General features: G+C 41.6%; 1 protein-coding gene across 6 annotated transcripts in view; it reads left to right on the plus strand.

The window, feature by feature from the left end:
* LOC146984888 (synaptotagmin-2-like) overlaps nucleotides 1–10590 on the plus strand; it is a 60209-nt gene that overhangs the window by 43208 nt on the left and 6411 nt on the right. For 4 of the 6 annotated variants that reach the window (XM_085782458.1, XM_085782457.1, XM_085782459.1 and 1 more), the window contains 7 exons: nucleotides 1854–2072; nucleotides 2424–2584; nucleotides 7356–7493; nucleotides 7643–7810; nucleotides 8371–8538; nucleotides 9084–9201; nucleotides 9550–9683. In XM_085782458.1, coding sequence (XP_085638584.1) covers nucleotides 1874–2072; nucleotides 2424–2584; nucleotides 7356–7493; nucleotides 7643–7810; nucleotides 8371–8538; nucleotides 9084–9201; nucleotides 9550–9683 — 1086 coding nt within the window. In that variant the 5' untranslated portion in view covers nucleotides 1854–1873. The remainder of the gene's footprint in view (nucleotides 1–1853; nucleotides 2073–2423; nucleotides 2585–7355; nucleotides 7494–7642; nucleotides 7811–8370; nucleotides 8539–9083; nucleotides 9202–9549; nucleotides 9684–10590) is intronic. The other 2 variants (XM_085782461.1, XM_085782462.1) reach the window with 1 other exon arrangement.

Below are 10590 nucleotides of genomic sequence, written 5' to 3' on the forward strand. Positions count from 1 at the left end.
CATTTCTGAAAGTTGTTTTGCACTTCCTGTCACGCCATGTTTAAGAATTAGCTAAGCAGGTCAGACTCTTAACATACTGTGGCCAATAATGTCTAATAATGGATCAATTCATTCAATTTACCCTGCGGTGACCTTTAATAATAACCCTCTCTTCATGACTCATCATGTCCACGTAGGGCCTTTATATAATGACAGAATATGTGAAAAATGTCTGTTATAATTTCCCACAGTCCACATTGATATTTTTAGGTTTCCAGCCTCATTCGACCAACACTTCAATTCCCAAAGATATTCATTAAGAAAACTGCCTATTGCCGAGAGGCTGGAGCCAGTTAATGCTAATCGTTGGCAGAAAGAAATGATTCAATGATCAAAATAGCTGCAGATTATTTTTCAGTTGATCAGCCAATCAATTCATTGACTAGTCATCGCCGCCTCTACATACAGTAAATTAGAGTCTAATATGTCATCATGACGTTATAATGACATCACAGTGTCATATGGCTGCAACCATTAAAGGGAAAGTAAGATGTTAGAGAATTTGTTTTACTGAAGTGTAGTGAAGATGACATCTTGATTGTTTCCTTATACAGTAGGAGCGGTGATCACTTTTTAGCTTGTTATGTTACTTTCTTTTCTTTTTCACAATGTATATTGACTCGTGTTCATCAGAAGCTTCAATCGAGATACTTAAGTTGTTTTTGCAAGCAAGGTGCTTTCAACTGTTTGGTTGTTTATCTTCTTTTTTTCCACATGGATTCATGTTAGTCGGTGGAGACAGAGATACATTGTTTGAAACTGATCATGGTATTGATGTGGGTGTATTACACAATATACTGGTTTGGTCATACTGTAACTATTCAGCCAACAGAGACAAGGTGAAATATCCATGCAGTGGATGATAAAATAACTGTTTTATCAGATTTTGTCATTTCCTGTGTTAAACACTGGAGAAACTGTCGTTTTCAGCACTGTGCTCCACTCTCCTCCAATTACCTGCAGAACAAACTGGAGTTAGAAACACTCATCCCCGTAGGGACTTCTAATTGTTTTTAATATCATTAGTGCTGCTTTGAATAGTTTCATTATTCTCCCAAGTCTCAAAAACAAATTGATCCCAATTTATTTTACAAATTTCCCTTGGTTTTGGTTTCATCTTGATCCTCCCTGAATAATAAAGCTTAATCAACTAATACAGTTTGCAGATGTAAACTTGCCTCACTTGAAAAACCTGTTTCATTTTGTTTGTCTGACCGTGTTTGCTCTTGTGGCAGATGCAGAAGAAAAACAGTGGTGGCTCAGGCCTGGGCATTTAAGATACACTCACTCTACACAGTGTTATGCAGGGAAAATATATTAACTGATTTTTTTTCCTGTGCAATCTGACCCATATTTTATGGTAACCCTGCTCTATTAAATAACATTTATTTAGCAGATGCTTTTCTATGCACACACTCTTTCAAAGAGCAATTTTGTGGTTCAGTATTTTGCAAAATCACAGTTGGATATGGTCGCAGAAGGAGGCTGGGATCAAACCACTTTGTCTTGTAACACCTGAGCTACCAAGCAGAGTTTTTAGATGCCTGAGAGTTGAGTGGATAATTCCTTCTTTTCATTGTCTAATGGTGATTTCATGCATTATTGTAAACACCAGATTGTGTGCACTACTTTTGATTTCTCAAATGTCTCCAAAGACCTTTAAATTGGATGAACGGCACAACACTTTAATGAGGGCATCTGCTTTTGACAGTGCGATGGCACATCAATGGATTTTAATTCACAGGTGGAAAAGAATTGACTGTTTGCTGGATAATTGCACTTTTCTCAGACGCTGTTTCCATGCTGTCTTTCAGGGACTGTGCGTGCAGCCTAAATGACGAAGTTTAACTTGTTCAAGCATCAGACAACGCCCATGGTCGCTGCTAAGCCAACAGGGGCCAGTGCCTTGACTCTGAGTCCAGCCCCTGTCGCATCAGTCTCCAATAATGACAACGCCACCGAACCAGTCAACAAGAACGATGCCTTCGACGAGATCAAGAACAAGTTCCTCAATGAAATCGACAAGATTCCACGTGAGTGCCAGACAAAAACCCCAAACCTGTTCCGATCAACCAACTTCTATTGATGTGCCTCTAGGCAATGATTTTGGAATTAGATTTTCTGTTGTGCTGCAGGCGTCGGCAGCCTCATAATGTCTTCATTCAGTATTGATCACTGGCTGCCCCTTCTAATGGCTGAGAAATCTAATTTCCATCCAATCTAATTGCTAACCTAGCACCTCTTACTAAATATATTTGGCCCAGGACATGACATGGGAGCAAGCTAAGTGATTGGTTGGTCAAATGTCAAAGTATTTGCTTCTCTTCTGGTTGTGGATGTACTGTATCTATACATTTCTTCACTGATTTGTATATTCTCCTCAGTGCCATCCTGGGCCATCATTGCCATTGCCGTGGTCGCTGCTTTACTCATTCTAACGTGCTGCTTCTGCATCATCAAGAAATGCTGTTGCAAGAAGAAGAAGAACAAGAAGGGCAAGAAGGGGAAGGGTGACATTGGCATGAAGAACATGAAAGGCGGAGAGGTATGTTTCACCGCAGGAGTTGGTGTCACGGCTGAGGGAATTAACACCCACACTGTGTACGAAGCAAGACAAACCACAGCCAGCTCCGACCTGTATATGAGGCCATTATGTAACAGCTAAGAGACTCCCAGTTTAGCTTTGTAGCAGACTGTAGCATACAGCAATATGTTTGACTCAGTTAAAACAATTTGGACAAGAAGCCATCATGTTTCATATTTTACCTGAGTGACATTGAAATAATGATATTTTCCTGGTTGAAATGTGTTAGATTACATATCCTTGGCTCAGCCTGTGTAGCTTTTTGATGGCTTTTTAACCCAGTCAAGTGTATTCTCCGCAGGTGTTAATTACATTCTTTACGCACCATGATTATTTTTCATTCTCTCTTTCTTTCTTTTTTTGTTATTTAATGTATTTGTCGTGTTATTGTTGCTCTTTCTCTCACTTGTGCTTTGGGATTTGAGTGGAAAATGACAGGACCCCTATCTATACAGCCCAACTATTGTTTATTTCTTCAGTCATTAGAGAGTAATTATGAAAATTAGCAGTTAGCACAATGGTGCTGTTTTGGGCCTGTGATTATTATTTTTTCACACGTGTGATTGATGATTTAACGAAGCACAATAAGAACACTTCTAAATCTGGAGTTATTTTAAAACCCAACGGCCCCTGCCGCACAAGATGCGATTGTGCTAACGAGGAGATTCCTCTCTATCTGTCATTTTCCTCGCACCCTACACTGTAGCTGACTACATTTGCTGTGATTACCCTTCTTTGGTGTCTGCTGTGAGTTCAATCTCTTCCTTTGTCTCTGCTCTCCTCCTTCCTGCTTTGTGTCTTATGTGTGCTCCGTGTATCTTGACTGTGGTGGACTTCTCTGCCTACGGTAGGTCTGATGGCACGCGGCACCCCTCTCTGGCCGCTCTGTGTAAGCACAGACCAGGGCAAAGGGGGGGGAAGCGGTGGTGGGGGGGTGGGCTGGGCTTGAAGGGATTGGATTGCAATGATGATGATGATGATGATGATGATGACAATGAGTGCTATGGCTTCCTTAGTTTTTTGCAAGCTTAGGTGCTGCGGGTGCTTGAGGAATCTATGGGAGCGATTAAGCTGCTTCGCAAAATCCACTGAACTGATATGCCGCACCAACTGCTATGTCTTGATTATACAGAGATTGCAATTTTTTGGCAAAAAACAACAGAACAAAGACCTGTTTCAGTGTCTATGGTTTGAACTGAACATGAAACTCATCCTATGGTTGAGCCTTTTGAATGACGAGTGCACTGAGCAACTCACTAGAGATCACTAACATGCATGTGCAAGGGGTAAGCTGGATATTTGTCAAAGAGTAGCTGAAACTTTACCTAACTGAGAGCTTTGAGCATGTTTCCACCACGACAACCCCTCGATTGTGCAACACAAACAAAAAGCGGAGGAAACCTGGCTGACAGTCGATTTACGCTCCAGATACACATTGACTTGGGTCAGAAATTCTTACACTGTGCCCCCCCCCCACCTGTGCAAACACGCTCAGAGCTCTGCAACAGTTAAAGCTGTTGGTATCGCTTGACAAAGACCAGCATATGCCCTTGCAGTAGGTACCATTGAATGGCCACAACTTGACTTGAGAGTAACTTTCCTGGATGACCCATGCTGCTGACATTACTAGGTGACTAGTCATTGATGCCCCTCCCCCCTCTCCTTATCCTGAAGCACTTGGGTCACTGAGGAGAAATGGTGAGCCAGAATGTTTGCCCACATTTGCAGTCAACTGCAGAGAGGCCTGATTTCAGTCGATTTTAAAGCTAACGCAATCGGCCGACGGCGCTGACACAGATTTCATTTAGCAAAACCTCGGCGCTGACCTTGCAGTTCAATCCCGTGGAGTTGACCAAAGGGCATTCATTCAGACGTACCATGTCTTTATCCTTGAACCCCCACTGGAAGTTTGAGAACAACTGGTAATTCTCAATGTAGCATGATCCCTCCATGGATGTGTACATTTCACTCAGAACACATGTACATAAATTTTTGGAACTGACAAAAATTTGCCACAGAGGGGTTTTTTAGGGAAAAAAAATATAAAAAACATCCAAGCGTAAGTTTTACCTTCAGAAACTACAAGGTAATTCATTCACATTTGCCATCAGAAAGAAACTTGGATCCTGCATTGTGTGGCCTGGCATGCTCGAATGAAAAGCATTTACCACTATAAAGATAGAGAATGCCACATATAAGGAATATTGTGTGAGAATGTGAGTGAGAAAGTGAGAGAGTGAGTGTGTGTGTGTGTGTGTGTGTCTTTAAGCATGCATGAGAGCCTGCATGTAAGAAAATGTGTGTGTTTGTATGTAAGAAAATGTGTGTGTGTGTGGACATGGGGTGTGGACGCTACAGTGTGATAGTGTGACAGTGTGTGTAGTATGTGTGTGATGGTGTGCGTATTCTCTGTGTGTGTGTGTGTGCCCTGTTCCTCTTCCAGCTCATCAGTGAGTAGCTGGAGCCTCCAGTCTTACGAGGACATCAGTGTTTTGTCAAGAAGACAGCCATATAGGAAAGTAGGCCATACTGAGATATTATCCAGCTTCATTCAGCATCTGAAAATGAAAGTTTACTTTAATATTAATATCAGAGCATCATTTGCCCCTCATTCTATTAGTCACGACCGCCTCTGAAGAGATGAAAAGTCGCCGGGTGTGATGTTCAGGCAAGAAGGGACGACATATAGAGGAGTGCTGCCCTGCAAAGGCAAAGCGCAGTATCTGTAAAAAAAAAAAGGTTTAAGAATCAAATTATGAATAACTACCAAGTCTATAATTGATTAGAAAAAGGTGGACTGAATTAAATTTATTTTGTAGTTTGTCTTTCTGATCAATTTTGACAGTTTTATGGCAGATACTGCACTTTTGCCTTGGTTTTGGTGCAGATACGGCACTTTGCCTTGGTTTTACTCCAGTGGAATTATGGAATAAATTATAGAATGTAGGGAGTTCCAGCCTGCAGATACTGCACTTTGCCTTGGTTTCATAGTGCTTTTTTGGATGAACAGCAAAATAAAAAGCCCAATAACTCTGGAAATTTTAGCAGTACCAATATCAAATTCTACCAGATTGAAGAGAATATGCCACACTTTTGAAAAAATGCATATATTGCACTTTGCCTTTTTAGGGCAGTGATGTTCAGGCAAGAAGGGACGACATATAGGCGTGGATTTATTCCCTCCATCACGTCCAGATTATCTCAGGAGCAGCTAAGTGTTAATAAACTGCTGAGTTTTGTTGCAGCCTATGATCAAGAGTTACAACAATCCACATCAGAGCATCAGGTGGAAAATCTGGACTCTGTTTGGAATAAATAGTGAAATCTTTCAGTGACTCAGGTAGCTACAGTAATCAGCGATAATAGCGGCAAAAATGCTATCTACAGTACAACAGCAGTGTAAACATATTAATGATTCTTTGGTATGTCAGGAGGAGATAAACGGCAAACAGTCATTTTGTTTGGCTTGAAGTAAACGTATTTGTCAAACAGCTTTACACTGTCAGCTGGCGCAGCGTGTGTTATCTGAGGGTATTTGCCTGCAGTTTTTTTTTAGCAAGTTTGAGGGCTTTTCAAGAAAAGTGTCAGGAATCACTGCATCAGTGGTTCGATAAAAATCATGTCTGTCCCTCACTTCCTCTCAGTAAGGACGCTCTGCTTCCTGTGACAAACTGTACTGGAGATTTTTTATTGTACACGGGGTGGACAAAATAACAGGAACACCTGTCACTACAATGCAGTGCAATGCCAAAGCTCTGCAACACATGCAGCAAGTGTTTACTCTTTTGTGTCAGAAAGGTTTTGCATCATGCTGCTTTCAAAACAAAAAAGAAAAAGTATCCTATAATATCCTTCAGTTTGTTTTCTCTGCACTTTGGCTCATGAAGCTTTCATCTGTGTGGGATACGTCGTCACGATTTTTTGAGACTTTGTTGGAAAACTTAATATGACTCATTTGGAATGAGTCATACATAGGATTTGTGTAGCTGCCTTTGTAAACCTTGATTTCCCTCAAACTTTCCCAATTGCTGTCATGCTGCCGGTATTTTGCCCGTACCCGATATTGTCACAAATAATGGCAGCTACACACGTGAGTCATATTAATTTGAAAAACCAATTCTCATTAATGATAATAACAAAGGATAATCAGCATTTTTATAATTGAAAAACAACAAAACTTCCAGAGTTTTTTTTTTTTGCACGTCTGTTGTATTAGATTGCATTTAATGTAAGGTGTTCCTGTTTGCCTCTGTCCACCTCCTGTATATTGACTGTTTTTTTCTGTTGTTTCTCTTTTTCTCTCTTTCTCTCACTCTTCCTCTCTTTCCACTCTTTGCACGCTGAGAGTTTTAATTAATCTGTTTTGATTCATCTATATAAATGGCATTTACAATAGTGTACAGCCCAGGAGTAAATCCCCTGCCTCTAATTTTAGCAGATATATAACACACCTGTAATCCTCGTGGAAAAAAAAAAACCAAAACCAAAAACAAGAAAGTCAAGAAAACAGCAAATGGTGTCACCCAAGAAATAGTGAAATCAAGTCAGGTTGCAACCGTGGTCATCGATGAACAGATTGCACTAGTAGCACCGGGGTGAGCCGGGGTAAGTGTGGCAGGTAGGTGCTGACTGACCCGACTGCTGAGGTTTGGTGTTCAGCACAGCCGCCGCCGCCTCAGAACCGGCCTCTCACTCCTTCTCTTGCCGCATGCCCCCCCTTCTGTCTCTGCAGAAACAACAGGATGACGATGATGAGGAAGATGATGTCGAGCCTGGACTCACTGGGGACGAGAAAGAGGAGGAAGTGAAGGAGAAAGAAAAGCTCGGGAAGCTCCAGTACTCCATTGATTATGACTTCCAGGAGAACAAGGTGAGTAGATGTAGAGACAGTCAGGGCCTGATTCCTTTGGGTGACATTTCCTCTAGTCTGGCAGTGCTTTTGTTGGATTTAGTTTAGGTGTGAGTTTGCAATGGAGCTATAGTATATACTGCCTTAAAGTCCCACCTCTCCCTCCCCAGATGACTGTGGGAATCCTGCAAGCAGCTGATCTCCTCTCCATGGACAGCGGCGGCACCTCTGACCCCTACGTCAAGGTCTTTGTCCTCCCTGACAAGAAGAAGAAGTACGACACGAAGGTTCACAAGAAAACGCTCAATCCTGTCTTCAACGAGACCTTCGTTTTCAAGGTAGAGCAAAGCACCTCGTCCTCACCCCTCACTTATTACTTATTAAAACAACATGTACGTCGGCCTGTTTGATGGGTAGACGGGTCTTGTAAAAGGTGAACTGCTCCTCAACTCCTCCTTTCTTCTCCCCGCACTTTCTTTAGGAGCTTAGGTGCTGCTTCAATTCTGATTTTCTTTTTTTTACTAACACTTCTAGCCCGCGGTGATAAAAAGGCACAGACATATTGAAGGTGTCTGACAAGGGGAGTGTGGTATGGAATCGCATTAAAGGAGAGTGCCACCTCTGGTGCACCTCACCTGCTGACACAGCTCTATAAAAAACAATTCAAACAGCTTTGCTTTGTCAAAGTCAGGCCAGTTCTGCTGAAGCAGCACGTTATTAAGTCAGGCAATTTAGAGCTATAGGCCAAAGTCGCAACCCGCGTGGCTTTGTAGTTCTGATCCGGCAGAATTTTTTTATACAAAGTCGCTTAGAAATCGTTAGAAATGTGTGAATTGCTCTTTTCTATCTCCAAGGGATGAATCAGTGAATGAACTGGGTATTGGTTACCATCTTACAGATTCCATTCCAAGAGATGGGAGGGAAGACTCTGGTGATGTCCGTCTACGACTTTGATCGCTTCTCGAAACATGATGTCATTGGAGAGATTAAAATACCCATGAACACCCTTGACCTGGCTAAGCCAATTGAGGAGTGGAGGGACCTGGACAGCGCAGACCAAGAGGAGGTAAGGGACGCACTGGCTGGGACAGTTTAACAGTTTAACATAAGAAGAGGTTTTTTGACATAAATTTGAGTCTCCAGTATTATTAGTCATATTCCTTCCTTTGCATAAGGCGACGTAAACAGCTGATGACATAGTCTAAAAATAACCCAGAGCACAAGTTGCCAACTTCATCTGTTCACCAATGAGGCTAAAGGACAGGCTCTTTGGTTCCTGACCAACTGCACTGCTTCCTCTGGAGCCATGCAGCCTGTAATTTCTTGCTTTCATCATTATGCTGCACCAGGATATGAATAACACACTTGAGTCAATGCTACAGCTGCCTCCCCTGAGCCACCTTAAAAAGAAATACTCACTCTATTTTGCTCGCAGTCTCACATATTTTATTCATTTTGAGACAACCAGCTTAAGAAATAATTCCTGCTGCTATTACAGCAGAGACACGATGTTATTGAGAGTGTATATTTAAGATGGAACCGTTTGTGTATATCTATTTGATACATCAGGGATCTCCTTTAACTTTCTCTCTCCTGCTCTCATCCTTACAGCCCGAGAAGCTGGGTGACATTTGCATCTCCCTGCGTTACGTCCCCACTGCTGGAAAACTCACCATCTGTATTCTGGAGGCTAAGAACCTGAAGAAAATGGACGTGGGTGGACTGTCAGGTACTGTATATACACAGAGCACAGCATCAAATATTGAATTTCATTATCACATTATCAGACTTAACACTGAATTCGCTGCTCTGGTCGGCTTAACGTGAAATTTGGATGCTCGCAGTGGGACTGCAGTGCATATGAGAGCGTGCCTGCGAGCGCAGCCATTAGGTCGTTCCTGCTCTGCTCACGTGCTGACGCTGCAGTACTCACCATGCAGCAACTCACACTCCCTCTGGCCTCAGCATTGGCCCCATCTGTTGGTGCATCACAGCACTGCAGCCCAAACATGCATGTGCAACGTATCTTCGATCAGCTTATCATGATTTGCCTTTTTTTTCCCCCCTCCATTTCAAGATCCCTATGTGAAAATTAACCTGCTGCAGAATGGAAAGAGGCTGAAGAAGAAGAAAACGACGGTGAAGAAGAACACTTTGAATCCATATTATAACGAGTCCTTCAGCTTTGAGATTCCTCTTGAGCAAATGCAGGTAAGGACACGGAGTAATGTGTTGAAATATTTGTCAAGGCTGGAGAGAGCTCCACGCTGTCCTAGAAATGTACAAGTACTGTTCTACAGAGAGTGAACTACTGATAACAAGTACTGTGCCTGAGTAAAACAGCTCATTTCTAATTACTATGGACAGCCAGATATAAAGAGTAGATCTAACACCAACCACACTCATTTATGGGCATCAAAGAGAAAATATACAGAAATTCTGCTGTTTTATTACCATGTTTTCTTTTATCTTTACATGACAGATGGGCGTTAGGTAAAGGTGAGGATGTCAACAGATGTTTATGCAGACAATTTGTGACAGTTTGTTTGCAGTTTACACAAAATGAACTAAGGATACCATGGGATGTGGTCATCATTTATAAGTCATATTATATGATATGTCATATTTTGTCAGTATTTTGAGTGGACACTCATATAAACATCAACATTTGAATTTGTTTATGGACAAAATGAGGTCTGTGAATTGTTTCCCTCATCACCTACACTGAAAACAAAACAAAAGTATGAAGATTAGGAATGTTAACAAAAGAAACTCTCATCATATCGGTACTTGACAATTTCTTCAAAATTCTTTAATCCTGTCCTTTAATATTTCAACAACCAATCCATGAGTAGTTGAAGACATATTTCAGATCACCTGGCAAATTAATTAAGTCAAATAATCAGTCACTTTAAGCTCCGTTTTGGTCTCCACCACCAGCTTCTGTGAAAAATGTCTGGCTCTTTTGCTGCTCATAGTGACCGTTCACTATAAAATAAAAGCAGAATTATTTATTTTGGACACAAAGAACAATAAAAGTCATTAAAACAAGTCACTGTTATTCAGTCTCTCTGACATTGTGAACCTGGCTGTGATGCTTTTCTCCTGTTTCTCCCAG

Source organism: Trachurus japonicus, chromosome 7 (assembly GCF_045865225.1).
Source record: "Trachurus japonicus isolate A0001 chromosome 7, Traja_1.0".
Classification (NCBI taxonomy): domain Eukaryota; kingdom Metazoa; phylum Chordata; class Actinopteri; order Carangiformes; family Carangidae; genus Trachurus; species Trachurus japonicus.